Raw genomic sequence first — 18,546 nt, 5'->3', positions numbered from 1 at the left:
TATGGCAATTACGGCACTTCCATGCACTGCTGTGGAGCTGCACACACTCAGGCTGGCATCACGTATCTTGGGTCAGCCACGGGCTTTAAGCCAAACTACGGGAACGCCACACACAGAGCAATCTCACACGACTAGCATTGAACAATCCGAGCATACAATCAGGCACTGAACTGTAACACAATACTCTGCAGTCTCTCTCTAGGAGATGTAAATGTTCTGCTTAGTGCACAGAAGCCCAACTTATGAAATAAAGATTTAATATGGCAAAAGGTGGAACAAATGCAGAAAGCATATATACAAAAATAATGACAAAAACAGAAGTAAAAATGGCAAAAGCACAAAACAAGACATTTGCTTATAAAATAAAAGGGAATAAAAGAGAAATAGAGCTGTACCCTTGTGCAATGTCTAATTCCTGGTGCGGGAAGACGGTAACGCTGACTGGATCAGGGTAACGCTTGCCGTGTAGCAACCTCCAGAGAATGACTCTTATTGGATCTCAGAGCTGACCATTTATAGGCTGAAATGTACCTGCAGGTTATGCAAGCAATTTTCGGAGGAAATATTTTTCCGCTTCCTCTCATAGGGGCTGACCTCCTACTTTATGTGTATTCACACATCAGACATACTGGCTGCCCGAATACACAACTATTCATTTGCCTCAGACAGCTTCCTATATTGACAATGACTCAATGTTTGCGATTGACAATAGCTTAAAGAGAAACTCCAAACAAGAATTGAACTTTATCCCAATCAGTAGCTGATACCCCATTTTACATGAGAAATACAATGATTTTCACAAACAGACCATCAGGGGGCGCTGTGTGACTGATTTTGTGCTGAAACCCCTCCCACAAGAACCTCTGAATACCGCGGTACTGCTGGCAAACTGCCACAATGTAACAATGTTCACAGACAGGAAATAGCTGTTATTAGCTGTCTGTAACAGACAGAACAGCTAGAAACAGCTACATAACTTGCCCACAGTAACAATGTCACCATGTAATACATATCAGAATGTGAATCTGGGAGAGGAAAGATTTTACAATGAGCAAACACTGACTAAATCATTTATACATAATTATTGTAAAAATGAAGCACTTTTTTTATTACATTATTTTCACTGGAGTTCCTCTTTAAAGCTGGCCACTAACGGTCCAATTTCTAGCGAAAAATCGTTCGAGCGATCAGAAATTCTGATCGGAAGTGAAATATTGTAATACATCGCTCACTACACCATCAACGAACCAATCTTTGTTTCCTATCTATCACATCCAACAAGAAAATCCAAATTTTGGTTCGACAAAAATTCATTCGGACATTTTTTTTCACATAATCGATTGTGTCCACCAATGGAGATTATTTACAACCAATCCGATCAGAATTTGTGATCGCTTGAACGATTTTTCGCTAGAAATTGGACTATTAGTGGCCACCTTCACACTAACTGTCTGAACGGCTTCTGCTAGTGAATGGGGCTGCTGGCTAGGTGATATTCAAATGTCATTACAGCACTCTTCAAAGGAAATCAAATGCAAATGTATACACTTTACATACGATGGTATTTCAGACACAGCAGACAGAATGTGGACAAGATGGATTCCCACATAAGATCCACTAGCTAAGATGGCTACCATGTCCTTTATATGTCACAAGTGTGCCATACATTGGCCATGGTCAGAGTTCTAAAATGTTTAAATGAACCTGAACATTTTCAGAAAGCTGGGATCTAAAAAGAAAAAAATATAAAAAACTGAATGGCGTGTGGCCGCCTTCAGACTGTACTACTGTTCAAAACTGTAATACCATACTGTACACAGTGTTTTCACCAGGCTCTTTTAGCCGGGCGCTCCACCCAGCTAATTTTGGGGAGCACCCGGCTGTTATCAGCTCACCTCCTCCTCTGCTGTAAGCAAAGTTGTGCAGAGAAGCGCCGGCCCTGCATTCTCTCATCTTGCCCCACCCGGCTACTTTTTCATGCCACCCAGCTGGAAAATAATTCTGGGGAGAACACTGCTGTACACCTCAAATCTTTCCTCAGTCATATACTAATACCTCTGCTGACATGCAAATATTATGTATCAAATATCAGTGAGGCTATAGGATGAGTATGACAGCTGAGAGATAACCAGGACTAGGACAAGGATCTCAGGTACTAGAGGCGGAGATTCCAAAGCCCCCCCCCCCCTCCCAAACTGTGCCCACCCCAGTGTAGGTAGTGGGTGTGGCTAAGGATGATCAATGAGGTGCAAATAATTTCTCATAACATGTAAATTTTATGTAAATTATATGCAGCTTTAAATTCGACCAATCAGAATAACTTGCTGTCAATTTGTATTGGTCCAAGTTCATGCTGCGTATAATTGACATGAAATCTGAATGGTAGAATACATTATTTGCATGTAATTGATCACCCCTAGATATGGCCCGAGTATTAGGTTGTACACCCCAACCCCCTGTGCCCTTCCCTATAATCTCAAATGCTAATGTGTTACTTTGGCAATACTAAATGTGTTTGATCCGGCCAATAAAAGCTTTATTGGATGTAGATTTTGTTGCCCAATCTTCTCCCAGTATGGGGTCAATCTGAAACTGGCGCCTGCGAATAATGGCGCACGGTGTTGCCGCTAATCCGTTTGTCGCTTATCGCTATTTAACGTTAAAGCCTTATTGTTATTTAGCGTTAACACACAGAACCCTCTCTGTACCTATCCCTAACCCCCCCTGATGGTGCCTAACCCTAACCATCCCCCTGATGGTGCCTAACCCTAACCACCCCCTGGTGGTGCCTAACCCTAACCATCCCCTGGTGGTGCCTAACCCTAACCACCCCCTGGTGGTGCCTAACCCTAACCATCCCCCTGATGGTGCCTAACCCTAACCACCCCCCTGATGGTGCCTAACCCTAACCACCGCCCTGATGGTGCCTAACCCTAACCACCCCCCTGATGGTGCCTAACCCTAAGACCCCCCCAGTGGTGCCTAACCCTAACCTTGACAGTGTTACATTAAATCCATTCACCGTTTTTTCCCTGTGCGCCATTATTATGCAGTACTAACGATAAATAGCGATAAAGCGTATCTTTTTAATGCGGTGCCATTGGTATGCATAGGTGCTGTGCGCCATTATTCACTGATCCGCCCAGTGCCATACATTGGCCATGGTCAGAGCTCTAAAATGTTTAAATGAACCTGAACATTTTTAGAAAGCTGGGATCTAAAAAGAAAAAATATAGGGGTAGTCAGATGTGCCCCCAGCATTAGGCAGCCCCCCTCCCCAATATATTAGCCAGATGAGCCCCCAGTATTAGGCAGCCCCCTCCCCAATATATTAGCCAGATGAGCTCCCAGTATTCGACAGCCCCCTCCACAAGTTAGATAGCCAGATAAGCCCCCAGTATTAGGCATCCTCCCTCCCCAAGTTAGATAACTAGATAAGACCCCAGTATTAGGCATCCCCCCTCCCCAAGTTAGATAACTAGATAAGACCCCAGTATTAGGCATCACCCCTCCCCAAGTTAGATAACTAGATAAGACCCCAGTATTAGGCATCCCCCCTCCCCAAGTTAGATAGCCAGATAAGCCTCCAGTATTAGGCAGGAGAATTATTCAGAGCTGATGCTATTGTCTCCCTGTGATGTCACCAGTGGTTGGATCCCTCACACCCCCTGATTCCCCCCAGATATCTTTATAAAACCTTCGCGTAAATATAACGCAGCATGGAGGGGCTCAGTGAAGGCGGCAGAGAAGGTGTGGAGGTGTCTGATGGGGTCACACAGGGCATAAAAGGAGATCTGCCCGGCCTCATAATCCAGATATATCCTGACTCTATCCCTGTGGGGCTTATCGGATAAGCGGATCACTTTCCTGTCATGTCTCACTGAGTAATAATCATCATCCCTGTGAAAACACCAGGACTTGTTATTATCTCCAATCATGGACTGATCTCCTCTCCTGGCTACACTGGGGTAACACATCCCAACTCTCCATCTCTCTGATCCCCCAACATCCACTTCCCAGTAATGTTGCCCTGAGGAGAAACTCCGGATACTCACCTGAGGATAAAACAGAAACCTCTGTGTTGTTAATGGGCGGTTCTGTCTTGGTGAGTAGGATGCAGTTTTCCTGTCATCTGATATATGTAGCTCATTACCAGCTGTGGTTACATCCAGTAATATGTCTGCAGGCTGTACAGAGACCCCCCCCCAGCTACCCCAGACATGATATCAGCTAATCCTATCTGTAATGTGTGTGAGATGCCGGCCACATCCAGATCCCCTCCATCATGGAGCTGCTTATCATGTCTGTCCTCCGTGTCACACGAGTCACCTGTGTGTGATTCCTGTAGGACAGTCAGTGGATCAGTCATGTTACACAGCTCCTCAATGTGACGCATCTTCCTGGACAGCTCCGCCTTCTTTATCTCCAGCTGTCTGATGATGTCATTATAGGATTTTGACATCTGCTCATCTTGCCTAGTGATTTCACTCAGGACTCTCCTCTCCAGATGTCTCCTGAGGTCTCTAAACAGGGCAGTGACTCTCTCTGTTTCACCATCCGCTTTTTCTTGTGCTTTTCTCCTGCGTTCCTCCAGACTCTGGACTCTTTTCTCAGCCTCCTCTGTCTCTACCATCAGTTTCTGCAGATCATTTCTCAGCTGCTTCTTCTTCTCCTTAAAGGCCTCATCCAGTGACATCATCTTATGGCCAACATGTCCCCCGATCACACAGCAGGACACACAGACACATGAGGCATCCTCAGTGCAGTAATACTCCAGGATCTTCTTATGGACGGAGCATTTCCTGGTCTCCGGGGAGGTGGTGGGGGCACATAAGACGTGTTCTGGTGCCTTGCTGTGGACTCTCAGGTGTTTATCACACAGAGAAGCGTAACAGTGCAGACAGGACATAACAGCAGGTACAGAAAAGTCCACACAGTAAGTACAGTGGACTCTGGATGCCTCCTGATCTGGCTGAGTAGACAGGAAACGCTCTGCTATGTTCCTCAGAGCAATGTTTGTCTGCAGTCCGGGCCGCTCCTTGAACCTCTTTCTACATTCAGGACATGAATGACCTGCAGAGCCCTCCTGTAAGTCCAGCACACGATCAATACAGACCCGGCAGAAGTTGTGGCCACATCTCAGGGTTACAGGATCTGTATAAATGGCCAGACAGACGGGACACTCCAGCTCCTCGCTCAGATCAGCAGACGCCATGGCTGGAAGCAGGAAGTGAAACTGTCTTTTTCTTGAAATTCAGTAGAGCCAATACTGTTACAGGACGTGGCTGAGCTAATCTCCTGAGACGCTCTTCCTGGTACTGACAGACTTGAGACACAGTGAGAAATCAATGTTTGTGAAGTTGTTGCCTGTCCATAATCCAAGCTTCCAACTGTCCCTTTGACTGTCTCGGAGAGAAAGTCTCTCTGTAGGAACCAAATCCCCCTGTCCCTCCTTCTTCCTGATTTGTCCCTCCTTCAGGACTAATGTACCCATCTGTGCAAATATATGAATTTTTCTGCTGAAAAATGTGTTTAACTGACTCTTAAAGAGAAACCGTGACTAAGAATTTAACTTCATCCCAATCAGTAGCTGATACCCCCTTTTACATAGTTAAATAGTTATTTTGGTTGAAAAAAGACATACGTCCATCGAGTTCAACCAGTACAAAGTACAACTCCAGCCTGCTCCCTCACATATCCCTGTTGATCCAGAGGAAGGCGAAAAAACCCTTACAAGGTATGGTCCAATTAGCCCAAAAGGGAAAAATTCATTTCCGACTCCAGATGGCAATCAGATAAAATCCCTGGATCAACATCATTAGGCATAACCTAGTAATTGTAGCCATGGATGTCTTTCAACGCAAGGAAAGCATCTAAGCCCCCTTTAAATGCAGGTATAGAGTTTGCCATAACGACTTCCTGTGGCAATGCATTCCACATCTTAATCACTCTTACTGTAAAGAACCGTTTCCTAAATAAATGGCTAAAACGTTTTTCCTCCATGCGCAGATCATGTCCTCTAGTCCTTTGAGAAGGCCTAGGGACAAAAAGCTCATCCGCCAAGCTATTATATTGCCCTCTGATGTATTTATACATGTTAATTAGATCTCCTCTAAGGCGTCTTTTCTCTAGACTAAATAAACCCAGTTTATCTAACCTTTCTTGGTAAGCGAGACCTTCCATCCCACGTATCAATTTTGTTGCTCGTCTCTGCACCTGCTCTAAAACTGCAATATCTTTTTTGTAATGTGGTGCCCAGAACTGAATTCCATATTCCAGATGTGGCCTTACTAGAGAGTTAAACAGGGGCAATATTATGCTAGCATCTCAAGTTTTTATTTCCCTTTTAATGCATCCCAAAATTTTGTTAGCTTTAGATGCAGCGGCTTGGCATTGAGTATGATTATTTAACTTGTTGTCGATGAGTACTCCTAAGTCCTTCTCCAAGTTTGATGTCCCCAACTGTATCCCATTTATTTTGTATGGTGCTACACCATTGGTACGACCAAAATGCATGACTTTACATTTGTCAACATTGAATTTCATCTGCCATTTATGTGCCCATATAGCCATCCTATCCAGATCCTGTTGCAATATGACACTATCTTCCTGAGAGTTGATGATTCTGCACAATTTTGTATCATCTGCAAAAACAGCAACATTGCTCACTACTGCATCTACTAGGTCATTAATAAATAAATTGAAGAGCACTGGACCCAGTACAGACCCCTGTGGGACCCCACTGCTAACAGTCTCCCATTTTGAGTACGATCCATTGACCACAACTCTTTGTTTTCTGTCCATTAGCCAGTTCCCTATCCATGCACACAGACTCTTCCCCAGTCCTTGCATCCTCAACTTTTGCACCAGACTTTTGTGGGGAACAGTGTCGAAGGCCTTTGCAAAGTCCAAGTATATCACATCTACAGCATTCCCAATATCCATATTAGCATTCACTACCTCATAAAAGCTGAGCATGTTAGTCAAACAGGACCTGTCTTTAGTAAACCCATGTTGATGCTGAGAAATAAGATTATTTTCTACTATGAAGTCATGTATAGTATTTCTTAGTAACCCCTCAAATAGTTTGCATACAACTGATGTTAAGCTTACAGGTCTATAATTTCCTGGATCTGATTTTTTGCCCTTCTTAAATAATGGGAAAACGTGGGCTGTACGCCAATCAAGCTCCTCCCGCTGGGCCGTCGCTACAGGGCTATACTAGCCAAAACTACCAGGCGGAAGAACACCTTCTTCCCCCAAGCTGTTCGGCTACTGAACTCCAACCTCCCAATGCCTGGCCCGCACACCAACGTGCTACATCCGGGTCGTTCAGCCGGTGCCCGCCGCTGCCTGCCTTGACCGATACCCAAATGGACCTGAGCCCTTTAACTGCACCGTGCTACCAGTTACAGGACTGAACCTGCACAGCAGTAAAAAGGAAAATACGAACTGACTACTGGACTTCTACTGTTCTACTGTATGTGCTGTGTGTCTGTCTCACACTCTGTCTATGCCACGTGTACCACAAATAATTCCGTGTACAGCTCTTGCTGTACTTGGCGAAATAAAGTGATTCTGATTCTGATCCACTGGGACTCTGCCAGTTGAAAGAGAGTCACAAAAGATAAGATAAAGGGGTTTATCTATAACTGAACTTAATTCCCTTAGGACCCCAGGATGCATGCCATCCGGGCCAGGTGCCTTGTCTATTTTTAATTTATTTAGTCTTGCCTTCACTTCTTCCTGCGTTAAGTATTTAATATTACAGTTAGAAGATTGAGACTCTTCTGCCTCTGTAATTTGCAACAGTGCTGTTTCCTTTGTGAAGACAGAAGCAAAAAAAGCATTTAATAACTCTGCCTTATCTTGGTCATCCACCATTGAGTTCCCACCCTCATCCTTTAGGAGTCATGACATGAGAACTCTATTCCTTTTCACAAACGGATCATCAGGGGGCTCTGTATGGCTGATATTGTGGTGAAACACCTCCCACAGGAAACTGTGAGGTCCATTTTCCTGACAGTTTCCTGTCTGTGAAGCTCGTTGCATTGTGGGAAAAAGCCGTTTACAGCTGTTTCCAAATGCCAAAAAAGCAAGCAGAAGGTGCTTCCAGTGACGTCACCTGCCAGCAGTAAAAATGTCACCATGTGATAAATGTCAGAATGTAAATCGGGGAGAGGAAAGCTTTTACAATGGGCAAACACTGACTAAATCATTTATACATAATTATTGTAAAAATGAAGCACTTTTTTATTACATAATTTTCACTGGAGTTTATCTTTCCCATCCTTTTAATTGAGATAGTTCTCATTTTTAAATGTTAAAATGAAGGAAAACTACAGATGATAAAAAGGACCAGTGTGGTCTGAATGATAAAGCTACATTTTTTGCCTCTGAACTCTTTGTGAAATGATTGCATGGTGAGGGGTGTGGTGTGGTGGTGGGGTGCTGGGGGGTGTTAGGGGTGTGGTTAGGGGTGTGGCAGGGGCGTGTCTTAAAGTGTCCCTGTTAATTATCTGAAAATGTTGGGAGGTAATAAAGTAGATGAATAATCATTCTATCTAAAATGGGGCTCAGGTAAAAGTTAACATTCCCCCCACTTAGCAGTATTGGGTGCCGAGTAATGTTGCTCCGATACCCCCCAATCATGAATTTGAGTAAATCCGGATAAGCCGTGATCGTGATCCGGATTTGACTTGGATTTTAGCCGTTATTGCATGCAGAATCCGTGATCACGGCTTTGACTAACATTAATAGCAAGGCCCCCATACTTGCTACAATCACCAAAATTGCATGGGTTATAAAGGTGATCAGTGGCTACAACTTAAGAAAATTTTTTTTCATAAAGACTTAGATAGTTTTTGAGAAAATCGATTTTAAAGTTTCAAATGAAAAAAAGTATTCGTAATTAAAAACCACCAAAACCCACCGAATTTAGCGGCTAATAGCAAAGCCCCATTACATGGTATAAACACCAGGATATGCAGGATATGTTAAAGCGGATCCGAGATGAAAAACTAACTATAACAAGTAACTTGTCTATATATCTTATCTAAAGTTTAGATAGTTTACACGGCAATTCTAGCTGCAAACAGCTTCAATAGAATATGATTATTTCTTCCTGTGATACAATGACAGCAGCCATGTTGTTTGTAAACATTACACAGAGGCAGGCTTATCTGCATCTTGAGCACTCAGCCTGTGAAAAAAAAAACCTAATCCCCCTCCTCCTCCCTCCTCCCCTCTGCCTCTGAAATCTCTGGCTAGTAACACCTCCCCCTCCTCCTGCCCAGACTGAGCTCCCATGAGCCGTTGCTAATGTCTGAAAATGCCTTGGCTCTCTGAAAACTGTGGGCAGGGCTTGTTTAGTTTATAGGGAACTAGAGTATTAAAACAAAAACAAAAAAGTATTTGGCTTGAGGAATGCCCTATAAACAATAGGAAAGGAACACAATTATGCAATGAGTAAAAGTTCATCTCGGATCCACTTTAAGAAGAACAGTGGGAACAAGAGGAAAACATTTCTTCAAAAAGACCTTATAGTTTTTGATAAAATCGATTTTTAAAGTTTCAAAGGAAAAAAGTATACATGTAAATGCGGTAAATTACTGCATTACTGCATTTAAATGTATACTATTTTCTTTTGAAACTTTAAAATCGATTTTCTCAAAAACTATAACGTCTTTTTGAAAAAAAAAAATGTTTCCCCTTGTTCCCACTGTTCTACTTAACATATCCTGCAAATTTGTTTATATCTTGTAAGGGGCGCTTTGCTAGTTACTGCTAAATTCGGCAGGTCACAACTAAATCCATCACTAGCCGGATTTGGACCACGAGTGCATTCGGAACTGAATCCGTGATCGAGAGGCGATCATGAATTCGGATCACGATGTCAGATAGCGCAAAAATGCTTGTGAATCCCAGGCTATTCCGTGATCACGAGGTCATGATGAGCAGCACAGGTGCTGAGCAAAGCCCATGCCACCCCCAAACCCCGAGGATAAAGTATTAGGTGGTCCCCCCCAAGTAGTATTAGGTTGTCTACCTTAAGGCCCCAGAGCTGGCTGATGTGCCCCCCCCCCATGTCCCCATTTCACTGCAGCAGCACTTTGGGAAACCAGCCCTGTGAATAAGAGAAATGTTTGTTGTAGAACATCGGCCAGTCATACTGCTTATGTCACAGGCTATAGTGACCAGGAACCGTGACATAGGATGATGGATAGATCTCTCCTCTCGGCACTGATGGTTGCTGTGGGCACTCCCTGGGCATGGAATCTAAGTGACCACGGGTCTTCACCAGAGCAGCCCGCAAGGGATTATGGGTTCAGAGATGGCTTAACCACTCAACGACCGCCTAACGCTGATAGGCGTCGGCAGGTCGCAAGTGGTTTCCCATGGAAACGGCCGCCGTTCGAGCGGCCTTTCCATGTCAGTTCACGGAGGGTGTCTCCGTGAACAGTCTGCGAGCCGTCGATCGCGGCTCGCAGGCTAAATGTAAACACGCGGGGAAGAAATCCCCGCTGTTTACATCATACGGCACTACTGCGCAGCAGCGCCGTAAAGGAGATCGGCGATCCCCGGCCTCTGATTGCCGAGGATCGCCGGCATCTGATAGGCTGAAGCGTATCGTAGGTGGCGCAGGACGGATATCCGTCCTGCGCAGCCCACAGAGAAAGGTAGAGGGAGGGAAGGGGACGGAGGGCAGAAATCGCTGCGGAGAAGGGCTTTGAGGAGCCCCCCCCCCCCGCTACACGCAGCAAGCCGGCGGCGATCAGACCCCCCAGCAGGACATCCCCCTAGTGGAGAAAAAAAGTCTGAACGCCCTGGCACAATCACGATCTGTGCTGTGGGCTGGAGAGCCCGCTCAGCACAGATCACCGCAGCAGAGCCTGGTCCTTATTAAAGTGGAACTGTAAAGAGTTTTTACACACATAGTTTCACTTACCTCGGGCTTCTGCAAGCCCCCAGCAGCCGTCCTGTCCCGCGCCGGTTCTGCCCGAGCCTCCGTTCTCCCGCTCCCGCCGCCGTGCCGTAGACTTCTAAGTCAACGCCAGCGCAGACCTGCCAAGCGTATCTTTTCATCGCGTTCCCCTCTCCAATAGCAGGGGACGCAAAGAAAGGATACGCGTGGCCAGAGCCGCGCAGTGGCCCGGCGGCGAAACCGAAAGTAGCTGGCGGCGGGAGATCGGCGGCTCGGGCAGGACCGGCGCAGGACAGGACGGCTTCTGGGGGCTTGGGAAAGCCCCAGGTAAGTGAAACTGTGTAAAAACTCTTTACAGTTCCGCTTTAAGATGTCATGGGGTCCTAGGCAAGGTAGTAGATTTGGGGCCCCCTTTTGGTCGTTTTGGTAAGCTGAAGTGAAGAGAGGTCAAAGAAGATGGAACGTGGACTTAGCACCTGCTTAGATTGCCTGGTGGATGATCCTGCTCTGGATGGGCCGTCACCTCTAGCAGGTGACGGGCTACTTTGCTGCTTAGTGGCCACTAGGTTACAAGCTCTGGGACTCACACCGGTGAGGGAGAGCAAAGCCCCCAGTGAAGGAGAGGTGGGGAAAGGGTCTCTCTAAGGCCAACCTATGAATGCCTTCCGCCTTTGGGAACGTCTTGTGAAAGGCTCTTAGTAGTCTTGGCCAATGAATATTCCTCCAAAGTTCCCAAGAATTCTCTTCTGGGCCAAAACCCTTCAATTAGCTCAAATATTGGATAGCCTTAGGTCTTCTTCTGGAATCTAAGATCTTTTCTACTTCAAATTATTGCATCTGCCATGTGGAATTCCTGAATAAAGATTACCAGCGTTTTTTCTACCATTGATTGGCTTGCGGATCCTTCTGTACAGATCTATACATGACACACTGGGTGGATCCGAAGAGAAGCTGGACATTTCAACTTGAAGGCTACCAGATTCCTTTGACAAATAGGAAAGGGCAAATGAACTTAGGGCCCAATTTATTAGAGGGGCATTTTCAGTTTAAGACCTCAACCACACCTTGCCCTCAACCTGTAACTCAGGAGTCTCCCTCCTATTCTTGTTGGCAAAACTCTTCACCCTACCTTGGGCTCTCTAAGGTGGTATGAAGAGTACAAAGGTTCTTGGTAATGAATTCCAGTCATTCCTGTATGCTGGGCAGAAGGTAGTCAGAACCTAAATGAGGAGCGGTAGATGGATGAAACCCAGAACTGCATCTGTTCAATTGAAAAATGCAAGGAGGAGTTAATACCACAGTGGGTAACAGCTTCACCTGATTGTCTTGAAAGACACAAGTGAAACAACGAACTGTCCAAGGTTTATTGGTTCTCTCAGTCTGCCCATTGGTTTGAGAGTGCACCCTACAAGAGAGAAGACTGAATCTGTAGCTTTGAACAGAGTTCTTGCCAGAACTTGGAGGTAAATTGTACCCCAATCAGAAACAATGTTTGAGGGGAGACCTTCCTTAATGAAGCGGTCTGCTGTCTCTGCTTCTTTTGGAGTTCCCTTCATGGGGATGAAATCAGCCATCTTGGTTAAATGATCAACCACCACCAATATTGTCTCAATTCCACAATAAGGTCAAGGAAAATCTCGTCCCAAGGTCGAGATGGAACTGAAAAAGGGCTTGGGTCTTTTCCCAGGGAACCTTGGATCAGGCACAGATACTGCAGACAAGACAGTCTTTTGTCATCTCAAGCCACCAGAAGTTTCCGCTAACAAGATCCAGGGTCTTAGCGGACCTAAAGTGGCCTACCAGTATGTGATCAAGAGCTTCAGAACCTCTACCTAGTTCCGCTGGCACAAAGATCTTGTAGTCTGCAAATAAGAATTCAAGGCAACAAAAGGAATGAACGGGGTCTCCGCATTCATTCAGCAATTATAGCTTAAAGGACACCCGAGGCAAAAATAAACGAATGAAATAAATGATTGCATCTATCTTCCTTCTCCTAAAAATGACTTTTTAAGGTATTCCACAGTTTTATTTTATATTTAAAACTACTTTCTAAGTTTTTACTGTTTTATTGTTTTTGCTCAATGACACATTCATTAAAGTATGCTAGAGCTAAAACCTATGAACTATTGACCCTTTTATCTCTTTCCTGCTCTCAGAAGCCATTTTCTGCTAGGGAAAGTGTTTTATAGTCAGAATTTCTTATCAGTGAGGGTCACACTGTAGTCACTTCCTGAATTTTTGCGAACGACCCGTCGTTTGAACGTTCCATCGTTCGCACATCAAATCCGGCGTGTGTACAGACTATCGTTCGGGTGATAAGACTGGTTTTCAGGCTGAAAACCAGTCTTATCACCCGAACGATAGTCTGTACACACGCCGGATTTGACGTGCGAACGATGGAACGACGGAATGTTCAAACGACGGGTCGTTCTCAAAAATCCGACGTGTGTATGGGCCTTAAGATTAGATGGACAGTGTTTGTGAACAGCAGTTTTCAGATCTTGCCACAGATTCTCGATTGGATTTAGATCTGGACTTTGACTGGGCCATTCTAACACATGGATATGTTTTGTTTTACACCATTCCATTGTTGCCCTGGCTTTATGTTTAGGGTCGTTGTCCTGCTGGAAGGTGAACCTCCACCCCAGTCTCAAGTCTTTTGCAGTCTCCAAGAGGTTTTCTTCCAAGGTTGCCCTGTATTTGGCTCCATCCATCTTCCCATCAACTCTGACCAGCTTCCCTGTCCCTGCTGAAGAGAAGCACCCCCAGAGCATGATGCTGCCACCACCATATTTGACAGTGGGGATGGTGTGTTCAGAGTGATGTGCAGTGTTAGTTTTCTGCCACACATAGCGTTTTGCGGTTTGGCTAAAATGTTCCATTTTGGTTTCATCTGACCAGAGCACCTTCTTCCACATGGTTGCTGTGTCCCCCACATGGCTTGTGGCAAACTGCAAACGGGACTTCTTATGCTTTCTGTTAACAATGCCTTTCTTCTTGCCACTCTTCCATAAAGGCCAACTTTGTACAGTGCATGACTAATAGTTGTCCTATGGACAGAGTCTCCCACCTGAGCTGTAGATATCTGCAGCTCGATCAGAGTCACCATGGGCCTCTTGACTGCATTTCTGATCAGCGCTCTCCTTGTTTGGCCTGTGCGTTTAGGTGGATGGCCTTGTCTTGGTAGGTTTACAGTTGTGCCATACTCCTTCCATTTCTAAATAATCGCTTGAACAGTGCTCCGTGGGATGTTCAAGGCTTTGGAAATCTTTTTGCAGCCTAAGCCTGCTTTAAATTTCTCAATAACTTGATCCCTGACCTGTCTTGTGTGTTCTTTGGACTTCATGGTGTTGTTGCTCCCAATATTCTCTTAGACAACCTCTGAGGCCGTCACAGAGCAGCTGTATTTGTACTGACATTAGATTACACACAGGTGCACTCTATTTAGTCATTAGCACTCATCAGGCAATGTCTATAGGCAACTGACTGCACTCAGATGAAAGCGGGCCGAATAATTATGCACACACCACTTTGCAGTTATTTATTTGTAAAAAATGTTTGGAATGATGTATGATTTTCGTTCCACTTCTCATGTGTACACCACTTTGTATTGGTCTTTCATGTGGAATTCCAATAAAATTGATTCATGTTTGTGGCAGTAATATGACAAAATGTGGAAAACTTCAAGGGGGACGAATACTTTTGCAACCCACTGTATATACTTAATCAGGTGCGTCCATGGTTCAGGGGCATCTGGTGGATTGTCTCCACTGACAGTTCCAATTTCAATATATATATATATATATATATATATATATATATATATATATATATATAGACAAACAGACAGCGTTTAACGCTGTGCATTCTGACACCTTCTCTTCACCTTACCACATTTCTTCTGGAGTACCACAAGGCTCAGTCCTTGGCCCTCTTTTCTTCATCTAGATGTATGGCCTTGGCATTTTATTAGCTCTTCTGGCTTCCTCTGTCGTATTTATGTGGATGGCACACCAAATAATAATAAATCGCTAGAACCTATACTTACCTTGGTACTTGGAACAGATGCTGGTTTCCCGCTCAGGATGGACTCTGGTAGTCTCACCTTCTCCCTTCGCAGCTGCCCGGTCACGTCTATGTTCAGGCTGAGAGGGTGATAAGTCTGTGCCTGGATCATCTCGGGCCAATCAAAATTCATCCTATCTGTACAAAGAGATGTGGGTTTGGTTACACAGCCTGACAGGCAGGGGTCACACTTGTCTGCATGTGAAACACACATTCAAGTGGGAATTAGCCCATTGACTAACATTAGTTCTCAGTTTTCCTGTGCAGGAAATGCAGAGACAAGTGTGACCTCTGCCTCAGAGACACTTATCAGAGGTGTAACTACTGTATGATCAGCCCAACCTCCTACCTTCCCATAATACAGGGCGGAAGCTCTCCCAGTGGGATGTATGGGCACCTTAGAATGCCGTACTTCCTGTCTGAGCTGCAGTCACTGATCCCCTCGCCTGCCTCGCTCTCCCTGAAGCTGATTTCTCCTCACATTCATCTCCTGCTGGTTCCTCTGACATCACACCGGCCAGGATAGATAAGAGGATTAGGGAGCAGCCAGGAGAGGGAGTCAGGCAGGAGAGAAGGGACTGCAGTGTGTGCTGATACACCTGCTCACCTGCGCCCCTCAGCATGAAGGGGGTATGGCGATGCAGGGAACATGGCTGTGCTGGTGAGATCAGTCATATGGGGGTGAGTGCCATAGTGGCCACATATGGGTGTGTGTGGGGGGGGGGGGTCATGTTTGATACATTATTCTTTATAGTGAGGGGGAGGGGCATGGTGGCCACATATGGGTGTGTGTGTGTGGGGGGGGGAGGGTGTGTGTGGGTGGTGGTGGTGGTGGGGGGGTCATGTTTGATACATTATTCTTTGTAGTGAGGGGGAGGGGCATGGCAACCACATTTATTGAGTAACCATTAACAGATCTGGATCATGGTTAGGCTCTCGGACCATGGGAGTCAGCACGGTGGGGGAAGGGGAGGAATGTGTGGAGTGGATCCATCAAAGCTTTTCTGGTGAATACCGTAGCTTTAACTAATGCCCCTAACATTTTATATAATTTCTGAAGTAAGTTCAGCTAAGGAGACTGAAGAAAGGAGGTCTCTCTGCCGTGAAGTCCCTCCCTCTCTTCCTGACGTGTCACAGTGGACGCAGGAGGAGGCGGTCCTTCTGCAGTGGACGCAGGAGGAGGCGGTCCTTCTGCATTTTATGCTCCACCTGTGTTTGTGTCAGCTCAGTCCAGCTGTGAACTAGTTTACGGATTGGCTTCTCTTCTCAGTAGTTAGCTGGTCTTGGAGGAGTCACAGAGGGGTGCTGCTCACTCATCCTCCCTCCGCCCCACTGCATAGAACAGAACAGTGTGCTCAAATGGGAGCTGCACAACATGTCTGTGCAGCACTTGTTCCACAATCCTTTTAAGCAATAAAAGCCTAACCTCAGAGAGAAAATCCTCACCTGTCTCTAGTTCTTCTCTTTGACTCTTCAGTCCGGCCTGACACGGTGCGGTCATGGGGTCTTCAGTATCCCCAGATGGTCTCTCCTCACTGTCCGGACTACGGCCTGGAGAATATGAAGATCAGATATGAAGTCTATACTAGCCTCTGTGTACGCACAGCTAGCCTCTGTACGTTCAGCTAGCCTCTGTGTACGCTCAGCTAGCCTCTGTACGTTCAGCTAGCCTCTGTGTACGCTCAGCTTGCCTCTGTGTACGCTCAGCTAGCCTCTGTGTACGCTCAGCTAGCCTCTGTGTACGCTCAGCTAGCGTCTGTGTACGCTCAGCTAGCCTCTGTACGTTCAGCTAGCCTCTGTGTACGCTCAGCTAGCCTCTGTGTACGCGCAGCTAGCCTCTGTGTACTCTCAGCCAGCCTCTCTGTACGGTCAGCTAGCCTCTGTGTACGGTCAGCTAGCCTCTGTGTACTCTCAGCTAGCCTCTGTGTACGCTCAGCTAGCCTCTGTGTACGCTCAGCTAGCCTCTGTGTACGCTCAGCTAGCCTCTGTGTACGCTCAGCTAGCCTCTGTGTATGCTCAGCTAGCCTCTGTGTACGCTCAGCCAGCCTCTGTGTACGCTCAGCCAGCCTTTGTGTACGCTCAGCCAGCCTCTGTGTACTCTCAGCCAGCCTCTGTGTACGCTCAGCTAGCCTCTGTACGTTCAGCTAGCCTCTGTGTACGCTCAGCTTGCCTCTGTGTACGCTCAGCTAGCCTCTGTGTACGCTCAGCTAGCCTCTGTGTACGCTCAGCTAGCCTCTGTGTATGCTCAGCTAGCCTCTGTACGTTCAGCTAGCCTCTGTGTACGCTCAGCTAGCCTCTGTGTACGCGCAGCTAGCCTCTGTGTACGCGCAGCTAGCCTCTGTGTACGCGCAGCTAGCCTCTGTGTACGCGCAGCTAGCCTCTGTGTACGCGCAGCTAGCCTCTGTGTACGCGCAGCCAGCCTCTGTGTACGGTCAGCTAGCCTCTGTGTACGGTCAGCTAGCCTCTGTGTACGCGCAGCTAGCCTCTGTGTACGCGCAGCTAGCCTCTGTGTACGCGCAGCTAGCCTCTGTGTACGCGCAGCTAGCCTCTGTGTACGCGCAGCCAGCCTCTGTGTACGGTCAGCTAGCCTCTGTGTACGGTCAGCTAGCCTCTGTGTACTCTCAGCTAGCCTCTGTGTACGCTCAGCTAGCCTCTGTGTACGCTCAGCTAGCCTCTGTGTACGCTCAGCTAGCCTCTGTGTACGCTCAGCTAGCCTCTGTGTACGCTCAGCTAGCCTCTGTGTACGCTCAGCTAGCCTCTGTGTACGCTCAGCCAGCCTCTGTGTACGCTCAGCCAGCCTTTGTGTACGCTCAGCCAGCCTCTGTGTACGCTCAGCCAACCTCTGTGTACTCTCAGCTAGCCTCTGTGTACGCTCAGCTAGCCTCTGTGTACGCTCAGCCAGCCTCTGTGTACGCTCAGCCAGCCTTTGTGTACGCTCAGCCAGCCTCTGTGTACTCTCAGCCAGCCTCTGTGTACGCTCAGCTAGCCTCTGTGTACGCTCAGCTAGCCACTGTGTACGCTCAGCTAGCCACTGTGTACGCTCAGCCAGCCTCTGTGTACGCTTAGCCAGCCTCTGTGTACGCTCAGCCAGCCTCTGTGTACGCTCAGCCAGCCTCTGTGTACTCTCAGCTAACCTCTGTGTACTCTCAGCTAGCCTCTGTGTACTCTTAGCTAGCCTCTGTGTACGCTCAGCTAGCCTCTGTGTACGCTCAGCTAGCCTCTGTGTACGCTCAGCTAGCTAGCCTCTGCGTACGCTCAGCTAGCCTCTGTGTACGCTCAGCTAGCCTCTGTGTACGCTCAGCTAGCCTCTGTGTACGCTCAGCTAGCCTCTGTGTACGCTCAGCTAGCCTCTGTGTACGCTCAGCTAGCCTCTGTGTACGCTCAGCTAGCCTCTCTATGCTCAGCTAGCCTCGGTGTATGCTCAGCTAGGATCAGAGAGAGATCTGTCTCGTAGTCGACCTGCCCGTACATCATCAGATATATGGGCACCTTAGAATGCTGTAACTTATATGGTTTCACAGTCAGGGATCAGGTGTGACACTAGGGATTGGCTGAGC

The 18,546-nt window shown here is 46.7% G+C and overlaps 2 protein-coding genes across 2 annotated transcripts in view; both read right to left on the bottom strand.

The window, feature by feature from the left end:
- The window catches only part of SPAG17 (sperm associated antigen 17), a 311,336-nt gene that overhangs the window by 8,133 nt on the left and 284,657 nt on the right, over window positions 1-18,546 (bottom strand). The window contains exons 41-42 of the mRNA XM_068270990.1: window positions 16,436-16,540; window positions 14,973-15,127 (exon numbers count right to left, since the gene is read on the bottom strand). Coding sequence (XP_068127091.1) covers window positions 14,973-15,127; window positions 16,436-16,540 — 260 coding nt within the window. The remainder of the gene's footprint in view (window positions 1-14,972; window positions 15,128-16,435; window positions 16,541-18,546) is intronic.
- Window positions 4,062-5,215, bottom strand: LOC137547411 (E3 ubiquitin/ISG15 ligase TRIM25-like). The gene has a single exon (XM_068270988.1). The coding sequence runs from the start codon at window positions 5,213-5,215 to the stop codon at window positions 4,163-4,165; it is 1,053 nt and encodes a 350-aa protein (XP_068127089.1). The 3' UTR covers window positions 4,062-4,162.

The sequence above is a fragment of the Hyperolius riggenbachi genome, chromosome 2 (assembly GCF_040937935.1).
Source record: "Hyperolius riggenbachi isolate aHypRig1 chromosome 2, aHypRig1.pri, whole genome shotgun sequence".
Classification (NCBI taxonomy): Eukaryota; Metazoa; Chordata; class Amphibia; order Anura; family Hyperoliidae; genus Hyperolius; species Hyperolius riggenbachi.
The sequence above is the reverse complement of the archived record's forward strand: the minus strand, read 5'-3'. Positions and strand labels throughout refer to the sequence as shown.

Bases quoted from the DNA above. Each gene is read 5' to 3' on its own strand.
- LOC137547411 (XM_068270988.1), bottom strand. From the start codon at position 5,215: ATGGCGTCTGCTGATCTGAGCGAGGAGCTGGAGTGTCCCGTCTGTCTG.